A 20,937-nucleotide genomic window follows, 5' to 3' on the forward strand; every position below is an offset into this window, starting at 1 on the left:
GAGACTAAAATCAGTAAATATTTGCTAGGTAAGGGCATCAAGGATTAAGTAAAAAAATGACGGTACACACAGTTGTAATACAGATAGCCAAAATTTCTCTGGACATTGTAATTAGCATAAGAATCTGAATAGACCACACTTGTTCCTGCGTATATTCAATACTTAATGAATTGTCTTTAATTTCTGAGAATTAATCTAACTATTTCATCTAACGTTTCATGGCCTCCGCACTGCTTTCTCACATGCCCGGGACACCTCAACACCTTTCCCCCACTGCACTTGGACTAAAAAACCTGTGCCAGCCATTTTAACCTCATTTAATCCCTTGCTTGTTCGCGTTTCAGGGGAAAGCAGAGCATAACAGGAGAGAAACAGCCTGATCGAATGGAGGGCTGGCCAACATTAGGCACCTCTCCTCCTATGTGGAGAATCCTGGCCCTTGCAGAAGGCTGAGACTGCTCCTGCAGGAATGCCAAAACAGTCATGTCCCACCAACTGAGTAAGTGCCACCTTTGTATTCACTGCAATTCTCACATTAACTATGCCCTCAGTATCATTCAAGGCACGTCACTTAGTTATATTATTGGGTGCGATACCTTCTCTCATGTCTTTGAAGACACCAGCAGGACCTCCATGTGCTCCCAACCGCCACAGATCTATAGCTGACTAAGGAATAAAAAAGAGGCTTCAGGTGGTCAGAGGACTCCTGGAGGCCAGGCAACTGCATAACCCCAGAGAGGAGAGGACTTTATACAGCCAGGAGCATGGATATCATCAAAATGCACGAGAGTGTAGCAGCAGTAGGCAGGTTCTTGGGAGGCAAATGGCCCTCATAACCCACAGCATGCAAGACTGCAGCTACATTCTGGAGGCCCAGCTGCCTGAAGCAGATGATTACTAACCTGCCCATGGAGGCAGCCTGACAGCTGACGTAGAGGGCCAGATCCAACATCCTCAAGATCTGCTGGAAATTCGCACATACTGGCACTCCATTGTCCTAACCACTGGACTGCATAATAGGAGGCATGGCAACAAAGGAACAGAGAAGTTGTCATCAGGATATAGGGCAGTGCCAGGAGACACTCAACCAGAGAAAATAAAAAACAGAGGCCCTCTGAAGTCTTCTGTTAGGATACTCCCATGGTGGAGAATACAAAAGTCCTCAAGGTCACCCATCTAAACATCAACGGCCAACAGGCTTCACTTTTGAACAGATTCCTCTATTCAACCTGTGAAACTTAGGACTGCACTGAATTACATTGAACAGAAAGAAAAAAAAAACCTTTCAATGGCACAGGTGATGTGGAATTTTATATCATGCTCCTGTTTCCATAAATATTAATGGTTTTATATTAAATTTGTTTAATGTCTCTCTGGCCTTGAATGCAACCATAGCACATTGATGCCTAATGTCATGCCTGACAGAATTTATACCATAGACGATATTTGTGTTGAGTCTACTGTAAGGTGAACAAACTGTATATAGGACAATGGACTATTAGCCCTCTTGGTCAAATCGCCCTTTTCTTTCCCTGGCCTGTGCATGCAAAATGTCCATCTTACATGAGGGCAGCAAAACATACAGCACACAGGGAACCAATGCATTGCTGTTGTGAGAAATTCCCAGCCTTGGAGGTCTATGTAATGTACAGTGCACAGGTTATTCTATAATATTGTTGAGCTCTAACGAGTCTCACATTAGTAGGTCTTGCAACCCCTTCCCTCCTCTCAGAATGAGACATTTACCCCACCATCTCTGGGTATGGTCACAGCCACTTTTTTTTCCGATTTCCAATACAATGCAAAGCTTTAGCAAGTGCACATTGGGAAGGTTTCCAGCCTCTGCCTCTACAAGTCGGCAAACTCCTAAATATCCAAATCTGTTTCTTGATAGTCCTGCCCAAGAATCCCCTAGGCTTCACACCTGCCAAGGTTCCCACCAAACCTAGCTATAAGGCTGCCTTTACTTACTGTGCCATGACACACTGACTGACAGATCCATCCCTGGACTTCACTGGTGGATTACTCCCCTAAAAATTTGAGACATGGCTGCTTGCTCGCTGTATGTGCAGTGTGTTTGCTGTATAAGCTGCTGGCGTATGGGGCAGGTGTGAGTTTTACATAGCAATGTGCCGTAAAGGAGGATGTGCATCAAAATTATGCCAGGAGATCTTTACATCATCCCTGACTGGGCAGATGGGAACTTGGAAAGCACCCATCCCAAAGACCATCTCAAACAGTGCTGCTACTCCAACCAGTGCTGCTAGGCCAAACTCGAGGCTCTTCATAATATTGGTGCACACCTCCGGATTATTCACCCAACAAGATAATTATTTTACATGTCCATTTTGATATTAAGTGAAAAAAGGCAATGCAACATGAAACAAGAACAAAGGTTCACTGCTTCTCCTGCAGTTTGAAGTCTCTCTCAGATACCACCATTACCTGGAACTTTCTAAATCAAGCATTTGCACCACTAATGATTACTAAATGTACAATGGAGATCACCACATGTGTAAAAATAACTATTTTGAACTGACTTTTTGATCAGTATGATCTTTCATTGAAGATGCTTTTGTTAAAACATGTAAACTTGGCTACTTCACTAATGATCATCAATTTTATAGCTGACTATAATTCTACTATCCTTGGAATACTTTTATACATTAAAAGGTACTTTATAAACAAAAACTGTTTCTGGTGTTTCTTTCTTTTTACCACGGAATGAAAACAAGACTTTAATGTATGTGGTTGTTTACATCAGTTTCTCTAAGAAATAGGAACAAGTATGCAGTTCAGCCACTTGAGTCTACCCCACCATTCAACAGAATCATGGCTGACCTGACATTTATCATGTCCACTTTCCTGCCCTTTCCCTGTAACCATTGATTCCCTTACTAATTAAGAATCTCAACCCTAATAGCTCTGCCCCCACAGTTCTCTGTGGCAAGAAGTTCAAAAACTCACAACCCTCTCCAAGGTGACAGCGAGTACACATGACAATATAAATCTAAATCTCAGAGAAGATATTGCTCCTCCTCTCAATCTTAAATTGGCATTGTGTTAATTCCAAGCCAATGTCCTCTAATCCTAGACTCACCCATGAGGGGCAACATCCTCTCAGCATTTACCCTGTCAAGCCCCTTAAGAATCCTATGCGTTTCAATGAAATCACCTCTCATTCTTCTAAACTCCAGCGAGTAGGATCCCAACCTGTTTAGCCTTTGCTTAAAGAATCTCTCCATATCAGTGATAACCCTGGAAAACATTCTCTGAACTTCCCCCAATGAAACAATATCTTTTCTTAAATAATGGGACCCAAACTGCTCACAGCATTTCACATGTTGTCTTACCAGGACTGTGTACAGTTGCACTCAGACTTCCCTACTCTCATACTCCAACTTCCTCCAAGTAAAGGCCAACAGTCCATTAGGCTTCTTGATTGCCTGCTTCACCTTTGTGCTAGCTTTATGTGTTTCATGCACAAGTATGCTCAAGCCCCATTGTGTTGCATTAATACGGAAACTGGAAATGAGAGTGGTTTGGCAAGCTATTTGGTAGAAGACATCATTCCAAATGATTTTTTTGTTTCAGAGGCAGACAGCACTCATGGCTTAGTAATCTTTTGAGAGGAAAACGTTCACATGTTGCTACTTATTTGCAATTTTTCACATTTTTAATTTCTTTCTAAATTTTTACATTTTGCATCATACATTGATTTCTTATTACTGCAATACCACAGGTGGTGCTGATGTAGCTTCTAGAAGTAAACTTTATTGAGCACATCAGAGCAACTTCTCATTGCTCTCACAAATTTTACCAACAAAATTAAAATACAAAATCAGGTCCTTCACTTTGAACAGATGTGCGGCTACATTCTTAGCACTCACAACAACCCAGAGTTAAGAAAATGGTAAAATACTTCAGGAAGCTACAGAAGCTGTTAAAAGATTAATAAGCTATCCGAGCACTGTCTACTTCTAAAACAAAAGAAAACCTGAAATAGATGAGTCATTTATTGTAACTTGTATCTTTTACAAAACAAATGTTAAAGTCACCCTACCATGATGATTATATTAATAACAGAAGACACAGATAAATAAAATTTGAACAAAGAATTAAGACAATGTTCATCTTAGCTCAATTCCCAGCTCTTGGTTTCAGAAAAAGACAGTACCACTGCAAGATTATCACACCAAGCCAGTGGAATATGAGGCCAGAAGCTGCCACCAAAGCAGGCCATCCACACTGGGCAACCAAAATCCCGAGGAGCAAGACTGTGCAAAAGCTACCCCAAAGGACAATCCTGACACCGATCCCGGGAAAGGAGACATCGCAAAAACCACCCAAAGGATTCCCGGGCCACTGGATGCTGGGCACAGTTCTGATCACCACCCTATCAAAAGGATGTGCATGCTTTGGAGAGGGTAGAGAAAAGGCTTACCACGACGTTGCCTGGTGTGAGGAATTTCAGTATTGAATAAAAGTTGGATACACTGGACTTGTTTTCACTGGAACGCACAAGTTTATAAGATTGTGAATGGCATGGATTGGGTGGAAGGAATGAAGCTTTTTCCCAGGGTGGAGGGGTCAATTAATAGGAGAAGCAGGTTCAAGGTGCCGGGGGGAAATTTAAAAGAGATGTGAAAGGCATGTTTTTCACACAAAGGGTGCTGAGTGCCTGGTACGCGTTGCCAGAGGAGCTGGTAGAAGCAGACCCAATGGCAATACTCAAGAAGCACCTGGATAAGCATATGAATAGGAAGGAAATAGAGAGATACAGATCCTGTAAGCGAAGGTAGTTTTAGTATGGAAGGGCAAAATGTGGCGGCACAGGTTTGGAGGGCCAAGGACCTGTTTCTGTGCTGTATTGTACTTTGTTCTTACAATTAGTTCAAGGTAAAATTGCAGTAAATTAATCCTTGACTTTTCTGTTTGCATCCATTTGCTGGATTTAGCTCAAAACGTCATGTCTACTTTCAAAAGTTGATGTATAAATTTGTAATAATTAGCTGCAATTTTCATGAGTTAATTGAGGTCACGTAGGGATAAAAATTATTTCAAAACTTTGAAAATGTGAGTAAAGTATATTAAAGCTTAAAATTTTAATTTTTTAATGAAAATTGGCATATTAAAATATCATAAAACCCTTTTGAAGAATTAGCAGTCTTCTGCATACGAAATTGAAAAAAATCTTGTGCATATTAAATTTTTTTTCAATGTTATAGACCAAAATAAGTTGAAAGAAATAGTGTCACAAATACAGCGGAAACATTTATTCTGCCATTGCAAAGGATCATATTTGAAACTTGTGTAAAATAATTTTGAATTGTACTTCCAGTGGAGAGATATTCCACGTGCTACTATCAAAGTAAAGCTACATAATAAAATATGAAGTCAAAAGTCACACAATGCCAGGTTATAGTGCAACAGGGTTGTTTGAAATCACAAGCTTTTGGAGTGCTGCCGCTTCATCAGGCAAAGTGGAGGGAAGTACACAGGTACAGAATGTATAAGCAGAAGAGAGATCAAAAGATAATACAAATGGTGTGAATAAAGTGTTAACAGCTGAATAATAAGTCTTTACAGGTGATCAAAAACATCAGATAGTGTGAGTAAAATGTCAATAGCTGAATAGCAAGTGAAGGGATGACCTACGATCTAATTAATTGAGGCAGAGAGAGAATTTCAAAAAATTAAAAACAAGATAGTGTTGGAGACATACAAAATGGCTGGAATAACATGATGACAGGTGAAAGAGTCATATGCCGAGGGTCTAACCAAAGTAAAGAGTAATCTAAAACTGTTCGAACTAATTAAGGTAGAGGGATTAGAACAAGTTGCCAAGATATTGGTGTCAAAACAGAACAATAAGGAATATTTTACAAATACGGAACAGTATGGTGGGTTTACATGTTGCTCAACCTGAACCCAAGATCATGATTGAAGCTGTCTTTATGGGTAAGGAACTTGGCTATCAGTTTCTGCTTGGTGATTCTGCATTGTTATGTATCTTGAAGGCCACCTTGGGGACACTCACTGGAAGATTGGAGGCTAATGTCCTTGACCGCTGAAATGTTCCCTGACCGGGGTGGGGAGGTGTGTGGCATTCCTGCCGTATCCATTGTTGTAGCGTCTGCATGGTCTTGCCAATAAACAATGCCTTGGGGCATCCTTGGCTGTAGCGTATGAGGTAGACAACATTGGCCGAGACTCATGAGTACCTGCTGTCTACATGGTCAGTGGTATTCCCATGTGTGATGGTAGTATTCATGTCGATGATCTGGCATGTCTTGTGGTGATTGCTGAGGCAGGGTTGTGTGGTGTTGCGGTTGCTGTTGTCCTGAAGGCTGGGTAGTTTGCTGCGAACAATAGTCTATAGTTTGGTGATTGTTTGAAGGCGTAAAGTGGGCATGTAGGGATGACCTTGGCAAGATGAAACAAGCAACGAACTGGAACAGTCAACACAGAGATCTGCACTACAGTGACTAAAGAAGAAAGATTCAAATTGGACACCTCTAGAAGGCCATTGCTCTAGGCTCGAAATGTACATGCAAGCATTAAGGGATGCATCAATGCTGGATTCATCAGCCGCGCTCACAAGGTAGCAAAGATCATCACCCAAGCACAACAAAATACCATCCATGCTCTCAAGGCTAACTGCAACATCGTCATCAAACCTGCAGAATAGATCAGACAACTACAAAAAAGCATACCCAATAACTGAATAACCAGGAATACTTCAGACAACTATCTGCCGATTGACCAAAGAACACACCCAAAAACAGGTGACGTTCTACACTATATTGTCAGTGGAGCAGATGAATCTCGTGTTGACGCAACCCCTGACAGCTTATTAGGTCTATGGCAGCGGTCTTCCGGAAAGGTCCAATTGGACTCTTTCTTCTTTGGTCACTGCAGTGTGAATCTCTTTGTCAACTGTTCCAGTTGTCTCAATTAGTTATCTTATCTTGCCAAGGTCATCCCCACACCTCCATTTTACGTCTTGAAACAACCACCAAAACCTTAAACAGACCATCGTTCGCAGCAAACCACCTGGCGTTCAGGACAACATCAACCACAACTCCCACAGCAACCTCTAGAAGACATTCCAGATCATCGACCTGAATACCACCATCACACATGGGAACACCACTGACCTCACAGACAGCACGTACTCATGTGACTTAGCCAATGTTGTCTACCTCATATGCTGCATCCAAAGATACCCCAAAGCATGGTATATCAACAAGACCATGCAGATAATGGATGAAAGGACACCGTGCAACAATCACCAGACAGGAACATTCTGTCCCAATCAGGGAGCACTTCAGCAGTCAAGAACATTCAGCCTCTGATCTTCAGGTGACCATCCTCCAAGGCAGCCTTCGAAATAGATAACAAAGCAGAATCGCCAAGAGAAACTGATAGCCAAGTTCCATATGCATGAAGATGGCCTTAACCATGATCTTGGGTTCATGTCATACTACATGTAAACCCACCATTTCGTTCTGTATTTGTAAAATTTTCCATACTGTTCCGTTTTGATACCATCACCTTGTTAACTTATTACGATACCTCTACCTTAATTAGTGTGTACAGTTTTGGATTACTTATTACTTTGGTTAGACATTCAGTATATTACACTAATACCTATCATATTATTCCAGCCATTTGGTTTGTCTCCAGCACCATCTTATTTTTAATTTTTTGTAATTATCTCTCTGCCTCAATTAATCAGATCATAGGTCATCCCTTCACTTCCGATTTAGCTGTTGACACTTTACTCACACCATTTGTATTATCTTTTGATCTCTCCACCTATAGATTCTGTGACTGTGTGCTTCTCTCCACTTCACCTGATGAAGGAGCAGCACTCCAAAACTATGTGATTTCAGACATACCTGTTAGACTATGACCTGGTGTCTTGTGACTTCAGACTTTGTTCACCGTACTCCAACACCAGCATCTCCACATCATAAAATATGAAGACAACTGTAAGACCTTAGGCAAACTATCTCCTGTTATTCATCCTTGTAGATAGAAAATGTTGTGGAAATTGAAATGGCAAATTAATGGGTAAGATGAATGGCAGGAAAAAAAATGAAAGAAACTATAAGGGAGAGTGATTAAAGAGGTGGTCTTGTGGCATAGTGAGAAGCACTTTATACCAAAAACAAGTCACACAACAAAACATGTTCAGCATCAATCTGCATATTCTTCCAAAATACACCAATAGCAGACAGAGGAGGAGAGATTTTTCATCAGGCAAACAATGGAAATAACTCTGTCTCTACCATCATAATTCGTAAAACTGCACGTTGCCATGATTATAAACGTTGATTTCTTCCAGAGAATCGGCAGATGCTGGGTAGATTTGCTGCCACAAATCCTCCTTATGGATGCTTGTCTTCGCTAGTAGTGCCATACAGAGAAGGACGCATAGACATCTTAGACTCAACCTTGATGAATATTAAAGAGGCTTATAAATATGAGGTTAATATCTACTCATGTTTCATCTTATTCTACATGAAACATCAGGCACCTTTACTTATTGATAAGTTCTACCCAACTGTCTTTTAAAACAGCCATAGCAACTTTTAGAATCACAGAACCCCTACAATTCAGAAAAAGGCCAGTCAGCCCATTCAGTCTGCACTAACCCTCCAAAAAGCAAACTTCACGCAGACAGTCACTCAAAGTTGGAATCAATACTGGGTCTCTGGTGCTATGAGGCAGCAATGTTAACCACTGTGGCACACTGTCACTCCTAAGGAGCTGTGGCTCAGTTGACTGAATATCTGATGTGGATCATACCAATTGAACAGAATAGGGGATGATCCCTTCTTCAGTTGGGATGAATTCAGGACCTGTTTCAGAGATAGTAAGAAATGCAGATGCTGCAGAATCTGAGATAACAAGGTGCAGAGCTGGACGAACACAGCAGGCCAAGCAGCATCAGAGGAGCAGTAAGGCTGATGTTTCAGGTCTAGACCCTTCACAATCTTCAAAATCTCCCCTCCCCCATCACATCCCAAAACCAGCCCATCTCGTCCATGCCTCCCTAACCTGTCCTTCCTCCCACCTATCCCCTCTTCCCACCTCAAGCCCCACCCCCATCTCCTACCTACAAATCTCAACCCAACCCCTGACCTGTCCGTCCTCCCTGGGCTGACCTATCTCCTCCCTAACACCCCACCTACACTCACCTTTACTGGCTCCATCCCAACCTCTTTGACCTGTCTGCCTCCTCTCCACCCATCTTCTATCTGCCTTCCCCTCTCTCCCTATTAATTTCACAACCTCCTGCCCCTCCACCATTTCTGAAGAAGGGTCTATGCCCAAAACAGCAGCCTTTCTGTTCCCCTGATGCTGCTTGACCTGTTGTGTTCATCCAGCTCTATACCTTTTTATCTCTGAATTCAGGACCTGCCTGTTTTGGCGGACAAATGAAGGAAGGAGATATGTTCATAGAAAAAAAAAGCAGCTATTACTCCATCGGCCCTCAACCAAATTTCTTTCTCTTTCCTCCTATCTGTTTCATCCAAAGGACCCTGATTTGTTTTCCATATTTGTGAAAGCTGAATGCACAGGGAACATTTTGGGGTCTAGGGAATGAATGGATGAATGGCAATAAACACAGATTATCAGTCGAGTGTGAAGACGAGACAGATACGAAGCTTAAAAAAAACACATCTGCGCAGTAACCCTCAATCCAAATGCAGCATACAGCTGCTACAGCTTTTGATGGCTTCTATCCCAGCACCTCCCAGCCAGAAGAAAAGTGAAGCAGAAAGGATAGAAAAACCAAAAATGTTGAAAGAGAAACGTGAGGCCATAGAAACAGACAGAAAGTGAAAGAAAAATAAAGAGAAAAAGAAACACAAAGAGAAACTGAAGCACAGAAACTGAGAAATGAGAATGATCATATTTTCTGACTGACGATGTGCAGTGCCTTGCAAGAGCAATCAACGTGATGAAATGATAGTTAACCATTTCTACAGCTCTACTGTAGTCCAATTATAAAACTGGTGTCGCACTCTGTAACAACAAAGCTACAACAATGTATAAACAGTAGCCAAAACCAAGTCATAAACTCAGTTAAGAATTTGACACTAATCTAGGTACAGTTGAAAAGAAAGTTCATAAGAATTAAATTGCCTATTTTTCATATAGTTAAGCATTGCCAGCTTGGTATATTTTTTAAAAAGCTGGTGACTTGACAACAGTGAAACAGAAAGGTCAGTACCAACAAAGGACTTGAAGACCACATAATAGTTACCACAGATACTATCTATTAAATGGCTTTTTCCTTCTGGCAGTGAATTACCAAAGAACACTACGCCCCCACTAATTGTTAACACTGTCACATTTCCAAAGAAGTAGTACAAGCTTTCACTGCTGTAATGGAAATTACAGCACCAAAGATAGCCTTTTTCCCAAGGTCAGCTGTATTAGTACTAAATCCTCAACAAGAGGTATCTATACTCATCCTTCCTTTTCCCTTAAATACACATAAATGAAATAGCATGGATTATCTTTGTCTCATCTGAAAAATATTCTGAGTTCAAGTCTACACATACCCTATTAAAATTCCAGATCTCAAATGAACCGTTCAAGGAGGCACTACAAGCTTACAGAATATTTTCCAGAGAGTAGTTGCAGAGGACTATAGGAAAAGAATGGTGTTGAGGGTTAGCATAGTTGTAATGATACATAACATGAAGCATAAAAAAAAGTTGTTCTGAAGACAATTAAGTGTCAATAAACAAATACTTCACAATGGGTAGACAATGACCTAGTGCTATTATCACTAGACTATTAATGTAGAGACCTAAGCAATGTTCCGGGGACTTGGGTTTGAATCCCACCGTGACAGATGGTGGAGCTTGAGTTAAATAATAATCTGGAATTGAGAGTCTAATAATGACAATGAAACCATTGCTGATTATCAGGAAAAGCCCATCTGGTTCACTAATATCCTTTTAGGGAAAGAAATCAGCCACCCTTGCCTGTTTTGCCTACATGTGACTCGAGATCCACAGCAATATGGTTGACTCTTAACTGCCCTCTGGGCAATTAGAGATGAAAAAAAAATGCTGGTCGAGCCAGCGATGCCCACATCCCATGAATGAATTAAAATAAAAAACAATTTAAACTATAATTGAATTCACTCTAAAAGCATCGTTGCATTGTAAAATTGTTTAAGACCCAAAACAATCATTTGTTATATGTAAATATAAACCCAGATAACTCCTCCAGTAAGTTGCACAGTGCAGTAAGCTACCAAATTTTACCTAATTGAGGGGTTACCTGGATGTCGCAGCTGCACTTCCTAGCTCTAAATTCTCCACCCTTTTTTTCCTCTTCTGTTGCAAATGGTCCATTTCCTGGTCATCTCTGTGGCTGTGTTACTAGCAATTACTTTGGTCTTTTGAAACAGTGACATTCAATAAGTTGCAAATGCAACATGAAGCAATAACACTGTTTATTTTCCAGGAAACTGACAAAAGACCCCATTTCACCATTTATGCAAAAATCTCTTAGAGATTTTTCTAAGCTTCTCGTTCACTGAAGGCATTCCACTTTCCCATTGCCACACAACAAACTATCACCCAACAAAACCATAATAGCCTCTTACTCAGTTGCTCTTATTGGGTAACACCATTGATCTGTTGATGTTGATTAAAATAATTTTTCCAGAAACATCCAGTAACTTTATTTTTATTTGTACGGTTAGGTTAGTTTGTCTGCACAAGGAGTTGAGCAGGTACGTCAAAGACACAATGACCAAGGGCAGTCCTGTCATCTTGCTGAATTATGCAGAGATAGAAATATAGGTCAACGTTGTTGTGGGTTTTGTCGCCAGTCGGAAATTTTACCTGATACAGCAACATTCATCTTATCCCTTGTATTACGAGAAATTAGGCTTGGGTAACATGGTATTGAAAGATCCAACAGATGTTTATTACACGTCGCTAATATATACAGTTGTTACATTCATAGGCACCTTGGTGTCTGGGCTGAAGTTAAACTGTGAAGTTCAGCCTTGTGCTTTTAAACCGAAGGAAAAAAAATGAAAGCTTTGAGTGGATGTATATAAATCTTCAGAAGGGTTGTTGCATTAATTTGTACAAAACTCATGTATCTGCTTTGGTGCAAGAATAAGGACTTCGTTACTGGATATCTATTTCGTTCAGGAGGTATGAGTAATGGTTAGTTGGACAAGGTACTTGAGATAGAAGAGAAGAACAAATTAGAAAGAAGCTTTACACAAAAAAATCCTACAGTCACCCTTGTTAATTCCACTATTACTACTACTATCAGTTTACATGGCCGACATAAACTCAAATATTGAGGGGTGAATCTTATAGAAGTGTGTAAGATCATGAGAGACACGGATAGGATGAATGCATTCAATCTTTTTACCCGGGGGAATCAGGTTAAAGCAAGGTGGAAAGAAGACATGGTAACCTGACGGACTTTTTTTTACACAGAGTGGGTCGTACGCATATGGAATAAGCTGCCAGCGGAAGTGGTTGAGAGATAGTAGGAATTGCAGACGCTGGAAAATCTCAGTTAACAAGGTTTAGAGCTAGATGAACACAGCTCGCCAACCAACATCAGAGAAGCAGGAAGGCTGACGTTTCGGGTGTACACCTCGTTATATATAGCGGAAGTGGTTGAGGCGGGTACATTAACAACATTTAAAAGGCATTTGAATGAAAACATGTATAGGAAAGGTTTGGAAGGATAAGGGCAAGTGCAGGGAAATGGGGTTAGCGTCGATTTGGTTTTGGTCGGCATGGATCAGTTTGGAATAAAGCGCTGTCTCCGCGCTGTAGGGACTCTGGCCCAATAAGTGAATTTTCCCAACTCCAAAGAAGGTCACTTAACAGAGGGAAAAAAAGCCCTTAAAAGTCATATAGGGTTTTTCCACTGGCTTGGATAACATAAGTCGGTGTGCTGTTCGATGCCTGTAAAACTGACGTCGGGATGGCACAATTGTGAATGTTGCACGAGGGAGGCTGCAAAGGCAGTCGCCGTCGTCATTCCATCCCGACTCGGCAATCTCTCCAGCTCTGCGACACAACGTACATTGCGTGACTGCGCACGAGGAAGTTGGATTAGAACGTCTTGCAGAGCGAGCGCAAGTTCCCGGAGATGTTGTTAAAGTCAGTGGGTAGCAATTGGGCTAGTAAGGGCGGCTACTGCGTGCAAGGAGGCTGCAGAATTGGCGCTTCTCAGCTCCGATCACTACGACATTCTCTGAACACATTCTTGCGGCTGTGCGTTTCTCCATGTAGAGCAGCTCAAACGGCAGGCCTAATTGCTCTCGTTTTCTTAAAGAAAATCATTTGTAATTCAATGAAGTTAGATCGAGTACCTGAAACTTTAATTGCTTCGGGTCTCCCGAGATAAGGTTGCTCTTTCGATAACATTTGAACTCGCGTAGTCATTGTGAGTCCTTCTCTGCCGGGCAAAAAACGCTGCCACATTCCCTCGCGCAAGAAAATCATGTGAGGAAGTTGTAACAGCCGTGGTCAGAATGAAGCCTTGCTGGGTAATCTTTACGTGACATGTTTTGCCCTTTCTGCCCTGCAGGTGCATGGAATGTATTTTATATATTCTTTTATTTTTCTAAAAGGATATTCTATGTTAACGAATCGCTTTTAGGAAAATATGCTTAGTGAAACTTTTTAAATGTAGGATCATGTAGTGGCAGCTCCCCTCCGTTCAGTTTGCCAATCCTGACTCCTCATTTCGACATTTTTCCGGATAGTTGCCACTCCTCCCATGCCACACTTGAACCCAGCTCCTCAAAATAGCATGGAAGCTTGCCACGATCTGTAGAAATGTTTCTCCAGATTGTATTTATGTGCCACATGTAATAAAAGGTATAATCACGTATAGTACATTTAAATGAACCTGCTTAATGATGCAAGATCATGAAAGGTCCTGTATTTGGGCACAGGTTACATTAGTCCATGAATTAACCCCTGCCATCTATTACTAGACGCTAATAGTACTTTCCTGTATTACCCTATAATTTTGCTCAATTCTCCCAGACTGCTGTACTGCGCAAAGTGATTTTGCTCCTAGACTGTAGGACACCTCTGCAACATTACCAACCCGTACAGTTTCCATTACTGCCCCTCCATCCCAAATTGTTATCCTAGTTCTTACAGCCTACCTATTCAACTAGTGAGAATATCTTTTCCATTGTTTTATATTTACTTTAAAAATTAGCATAAAAACCAAGGAGACCCAAAGAGTTATGTTCATGCGAATATCTGTAACACCAAAAAACTCAGCAAAACACTAACAGAATTGTATTAAAAAATTCAATTTGACATGTTTAATTGCCATAGGTTAGTGATCCTGATCATTATTATAAGATTTCATAGCATAAAACAGTGCAATTTTCTGTTGCCATCCCACAGGAGATCTGCTGGAACTACTGCACCTGCTAGTGTATATTTTTCAGGCAGTATGCACTCATGTAAATGTGTCTTATCTCTTTTAATATATCCCTGTTAAATATAACCTGTATTATCCTTAATTCCTTATCGAGTTCATCTAGGTCAGCTTTTAAAACAGGAACCATGTCATGTTGTGTTCCACATATGCCATCTGCCTGTAGCCTGTAAAAAAGTGGAGTCATTCTCCCACTGTAAGTCATTCTGCTTCTGATTTAAAAAGAACAGTTATAGGTATTGTACTATATTATCATTTTGAAATCCACCCTAGAAATTACATCATGTTCATGCTTAACATGTTATTGGATATTCTTTTGTACGTTTTTAAAACAAAGCTTTAAAAATGGCCCAGAAGGAGAACATTTAGTATGTTACATCGATGCCAGCCAAGTAAGACCTATTCAGTCCAATCCCACCTACCGTGGCTGAATGTACATATTTTAAATATGAAGAGGGTTTCTACTTCTACAGTTCTTTCACAAATTAGCTCCACATGTCACCATCTTCTGGTTAAAACAATCTCATCAACTATGATCCTTCTGATAATTGAAATCTGTGCCCCTGCTTATTGACCTCTCTGCAAAAACTAATTGCTTCCTATTCACTTTCTCTTGGTGTCATAATTTTATATATATTAATTAAATGTCCTCTTTTTCCCTTCTAATCAATGGAGTTTGATGGAGTAACAGCCAATTTAAATATAGATTGATGTTTGTATTAAAATAATGCACCAACAACTGCTGAACAGCACTTGTAAATAATAATTTCTAGACTCAAGTATAATAAGAAGCAAGAGTCAAGAAACAGTTATGTTATTTTCATGTCTGTAAATTACCACTCTATGCAGAATTCATTGTGATCAATCCAAATTTGGGGTGTGTAACTATAAGGAGGTCTATTTATTTTTTAATATCAGATCCACTAAACAAGTCATAAAACATGTAAAAGTGCCTGCAGTTAATAGTCTTGAATGGAATGTATTTTGATGCTTCTTTTGTTTCAGGCTCGGGAAAGAAATAATGTTGCCTTAAACGATGCCATGTGATTGACAGTTTCTTTCGATGCAGAATGATGAGGTGTTCAAAATCCAGGATCTCCCAGTGTATCTTTTCTATAATCTAAAATCAGGCTGTTTTGTTCAAGCAGAAGCGTTTAGTCTGCCCCCCATCATTCCGATAACTCCCTATTTGATTCTTTTCAAACAGATTTATTCCCCTGCCAAGCCACACAACAATCATTACCAAAGTTATAAATAAAATCTTTGGTGTCTGGACCTAATACATTTTCTCTTCTTGTCCTCTAAAATCTCTTTGCAGCCTATGATATAGTTAGCCATACCGTCTGTGTCCACCATCACTCTGTCCATCTCAGTGAGCTACTCTGTCTTATGTCTCGTCTTAACTATCTGATTATGGTCAGAGCATGATTTTTTTTTTCCTGTGTGTGAATTGCTACTTTTAAGCTTCACCTCTGGCCTCTTAACCTTGTCTGCATGCTGCCTTTAGTGGCATTATTCACAATAGTGCATCAACTTGCACATGTTTTTGCTCTCTAACACCTATTCCATTACAGTACTAAATTTAGATGAGACTGAAGCTATTGTCTTTGATGCCATCATGAATGCCTTCAAATCTAGCCCCTTTTTAGACAGGATAAACTTAGCTGTTTGAAACCTGTGGAAATGTAATTTAGCTTCCTCTCCACCTTAGGCCATCTGTTGCTGAAACCCTTACCCAGAGCTTTGCAATCTCCAGATCAATTACATCAGTGTTCCCTTGGCCAACCTACCACAAAACTCTCGCAGAATTTCCATTCAGGTAAAACAGAACTTTCCTTTCACAGAACTTCAATTCATGTAAAATTTAACATAAAGTACTCTACGTTGTGCAAACTTCAGTTCATTCATTGCCATATTTTGGTTCTCTGATTGGCTCTTGGTCCCAAAAGCCAAAAATTTAAAATTCCTGTCCTTGTGTTTATATCTCTTCAAAGTCTTTTTCAATTCTAACATTGCAAAACCCACATCCCAATGATTCCACTCTTCAAACTCTTGATGTTCAGATTGCTCTTTCTTTTGTATAACTTCTATTCTTTGGGGCCCAGAATTTGCAGATCTTATCCACCCAGGTCCTGTAGTCTCAAGTAACTCACTAAACCTCTGTATCTGTTCGGATGGTCCTTGAAGACACTCCTTTAAAACCCAACTCTTCGCCCCATCACTTCCTATATTTGGTACTGAACAGTTGTTTGCAATGTAGTACAACCAAGTAATCTGATAATAATTCATGAATGTTTAGTATTTTCTGGTCTTCTCCACTTCTTCCTTTTATCTAAAATGTTTCGGACATTCCCTGACATGTAGCAAAATTCTGCAAATGGAAATCAAAAACAAAAATTAATAGTGTTTGAAAAGCTCAGCAGGTCTGGCAGTATGTATGGAAACAGAAATGTTAGCATTTCAAATGAAATAAGACTCTTCTTTAGAACCAATGAACTTCAAAACCTTGAGAACTATTGCAATTCCCTTCTTCCTTGAAGTCCAGCCCGATTGGTTCCCCTCTTCTGACTTGCAGACAGCCCCCAATCTTCAGTCTGCTACCAAGTGGACTACAGAATGTGCTGCTGCAGTCCTGACAGTATCAGTTTAAATGGACATCTGGGCTTGTTCAGAATTAGAACTAGCACATCAGCTAATTACTGATCCTACAGTTTCACAACATTAGATTTTCCAAACAGTGATGTGGGTACCTGAAACCAGTTGTATCAGAGATAATGGGAACTGCAGATGCTGGAGAATCCGAGATAACGAAGTGTGGAGCTGGATGAACACAACAGGCCAAGCAGCATCTTAGGAGCACAAAAGCTGACATTTTGGGCTGAGACCCTTCATTAGAAAACGGGTCTGATGAATGGTCTCGGCCCGAAACGTCAGCTTTTGTGCTCCTAAGATGCTGCTTGGCCTGCTGTGTTCATCCAGCTCCACACTCGGTTACCTGAAACCAGTTGATTTGCCAATACAATGTGGTGAGATTTTGTGCACTTTTAACAACACTTCTCTCCCAAATTATTACTTTAGTTCACGTTAATTGGTAAAAACAAATGAAGTGAATGGAATGAGATTTTCTTTTCCAGAAGACCCTTGATTTAATATCTTTCTTATATCTTTAGATATGTTCATAGAGAGAACTCGGACAATATGATAATAGTCAAAATCAAAGAAGCAACAGTTCTGGAAGATACCGATAATATTTCACACTGTGGGAAATGATCATATGGGAATAAACAAAGATATTGGAGGAGTAGAAAATATGTGGATCAAAAAAGTATTAGTTTAGGAATGAACAGAAGGGCTCCAAAATGATGAAGGAGAAATTTTTACGAAGTATGGATTACCCAAGGAAATACTATCAGCGCAAGATTAAAATAATGTCTTAAATAATCAAAGGAGTAATGAATAATTTGCAAATAAAGCAGTTTACAGTGTTGGCTGACCGACCACAATTCCAAAGAGTAATGGGAAATTGACATCAAACTTTAAATGTTATCATTACAGTTTATTGTCAAGAATGTCTAAATGATTGGGATAAAAGAATTCCTTTGGCACTGTTAGGGGTGCCCCAAATGAATCCATAGGGCTCAAGTTTCATGAGATAATGGGACCAATTAAATTGATTAAAGTAAAATTTAGAAAACAAAACTTAGAGACTACACTTCTGTCCTCCATGTCAGGTTTCCAAGAATAAGCTAACCAAAGCTTGTGAGTTGGCCGTAGGCATTTGAAAACTGTGCATGAAAATACAAACTAAAAGTCCAAAGATCGAAATTTTGTTGCTGGTGACAAGATGTTAGTATCATTACTTGTTTGCTGGGAACCCATTAAAAGAAAGATTCACTGGACCTTCTTAAATCAAAATGAAATTCAGTGACATGTTAGAGAGGGAGTACTCCAGACTGAAGGAAAAAGAAATGAATGATTGCATCATTTTAATATGCTAAAGAGAAATTAGGGAGCATTGTCAAGAGTAACATATATCTCTGGTGTTGAAAGAAATAGGGGTTAAAATAAAAATATCAGAATAAATCCAAAATTGTGTATTCCAAAGTCAACTCTCTACTAAGAAAACTGAATCAAATGGTTAAGCTTAAACATGAGGATAGTACAGTGACACAGTGGTGGATTAGCCATGGGAAATGCAGGGGGGAAGGGACAGGGTAGGGGGTGTGGGTCTGAGTGAGATTATTTTTGGAGGTTCAGTATGGACTCAATGGGTTGATTGGCCTGCTTCCACACTGTAGGGATTCTATTTTTAAAAAAGTTAGACGCAAGGCGTAACTCCTATACCTTGTGGAAAACTATAGCAGTGACCTTCGAAAGCTGTTACAGACTCATTTATCAATTTGTGTAAATAGCCAGGGAACATGTCTTTGGCTAGAGATAATATAATATATCATTAATGCATTACCCATAAGAGATCATCTTTACAGATTCAGTCCTAATTCTCCGACTTCAAATAGTACATATTATAGATGTCAACTCAGAAAGTTAGGAGCAGACTTTTTCTGGGTTTTAAGAATATTTTTGATTCGTTGACAATCATTCTCTAACTCATTACAGATAACTAGAATCTTGCTGTAGTTGCCTGTACCAATGAAATAATTGTGTGTCTCTCACAGAGCTGGCAACACAAGAAGGGACTGCGTCATCTTCCCATGCAAGCCTTAATCTTTGCAGAGTCAGATTGACTAGAAACTCAAGGCAGAGTTAGACTTTCCTATATCTAACACAGTACAACCCCTTTTTATCATTGTTTTACGCTCTTCCTGCTTCCAAATGTGCCAGCTTTCCCCCACCTTTGCACTTACTTAAAAACTGTTCATTTGGAATATCCTTCTGTTATGATGAACAGTCATCAACTGAAATATTAATATTGTTTCTCATTCCAGGGGTTTAGATGTTTTAAAAGAAAAAGGGAGGGAGGTAAAAGAGGTGGGGGAGCGGCATTGGTAATTAGGGATGATATCGCAGCTGCAGAAAGGGACGATGTCGAGGAGGGTTTGTCTACTGAGTCAGTATGGGTGGAAGTCGGAAACAGGAAAGGAGCAGTCACTTTATTAGGAGTTTTATGTAGACCCTCCAATAGCAACAGAGATACTGAAGAACAAGATAATGAAATGTGAGGCTGGATGAACACAGCAGGCCCAGCAGCATCTCAGGAACACAAAAGCTGACATTTCGGGCCTAGACCCTTCATCAGAGAGGGGGTGGGGTGAGGGTTCTGGAATAAATAGGGAGAGAGGGGGAGGTGGGCCGAAGATGGATAGAGGAGAAGATAGGTGGAGAGGAGAGTATAGGTGGGGAGGTAGGGAGGGGATAGGTCAGTCCAGGGAAGACGGACAGGTCAAGGAGGTGGGATGAGGTTAGTAGGTAGGAGATGGAGGTGCGGCTTGGGGTGGGAGGAAGGGATGGGTGAGAGGAAGAACAGGTTAGGGAGGCAGAGACAGGTTGGACTGGTTTTGGGATGCAGTGGGTGGAGGGGAAGAGCTGGGCTGGTTGTGTGGTGCAGTGGGGGTAGGAAACGAACTGGGCTGGTTTTGGGATGCGGTGGGGGAAGGGGAGATTTTGAAGCTGGTGAAGTCCACATTGATACCATTGGGCTGCAGGGTTCCCAAGCGGAATATGAGTTGCTGTTCCTGCAACCTTCGGGTGGCATCATTGTGGCACTGCAGGAGGCCCATGATGGACATGTCATCTAAAGAATGGGAGGGGGAGTGGAAATGGTTTGCGACTGGGAGGTGCAGTTGTTTGTTGCGAACTGAGCGGAGGTGTTCTGCAAAGCGGTCCCCAAGCCTCCGCTTGGTTTCCCCAATATAGAGGATGCCACACCGGGTACAGTGGATGCAGTATACCACATTGGCAGATGTGCGGGTGAACCTCTGCTTAATGTGGAATGTCATCTTGGGGCCTGGGATAGGGGTGAGGGAGGAGGTGTGGGGGCAAGTGTAGCATTTCCTGCGGTTGCAGGGGAAGGTGCCGGGTGTGGTGGGGTTGGAGGGCAGTGTGGAGCGAACAAGGGAGTCACGGAGAGAGTGGGCTCTCCGGAAAGCAGACAGGGGTGGGGATGGAAAAATGTCTTGGGTAGTGGGGTCGGATTGTAGATGGCGGAAGTGTCGGAGGATGATGCATTGTATCCAGAGGTTGGTGGGGTGGTGTGTGAGAATGAGGGGGATCCTCTTTGGGCAGTTGTGGCGGTGGCGGGGTGTAAGGGATGTGTTGCGGGAGACACAGTCAAGGGCGTTCTCGACCACTGTGGGGGGAAAGTTGCGGTCCTTGAAGAACTTGGACATCTGGGATGTGCGGGAGTGGAATGCCTCATCGTGGGAGCAGATGCGGCGGAGGCGGAGGAATTGGGAATAGGGGATGGAATTTTTGCAGGAGGGTGGGTGGGAGGAGGTGTAT

At 41.1% G+C, this 20,937-nt stretch overlaps 1 protein-coding gene across 11 annotated transcripts in view; it reads right to left on the minus strand.

Moving 5' to 3' along the window:
• Positions 1 to 20,937, minus strand: part of msraa (methionine sulfoxide reductase Aa) — a 548,797-nt gene that overhangs the window by 428,918 nt on the left and 98,942 nt on the right. For 7 of the 11 annotated variants that reach the window (XR_009445690.1, XM_059645454.1, XM_059645453.1 and 4 more), the window contains exon 1: positions 13,388 to 13,542. The exons of the other annotated variants lie outside the window; for them this stretch is intronic. Coding sequence is in view for 4 of the 7 variants with exons in the window: in XM_059645454.1 (XP_059501437.1) it covers positions 13,388 to 13,520 (133 nt within the window). In the remaining 3 variants the exon portion in view is untranslated. Of the gene's footprint in view, positions 1 to 13,387; positions 13,543 to 20,937 lie in introns of those variants that run through there. 11 annotated transcript variants of the gene reach the window in all.

Source organism: Stegostoma tigrinum, chromosome 4, assembly GCF_030684315.1.
Source record: "Stegostoma tigrinum isolate sSteTig4 chromosome 4, sSteTig4.hap1, whole genome shotgun sequence".
Lineage (NCBI taxonomy): Eukaryota > Metazoa > Chordata > Chondrichthyes > Orectolobiformes > Stegostomatidae > Stegostoma > Stegostoma tigrinum.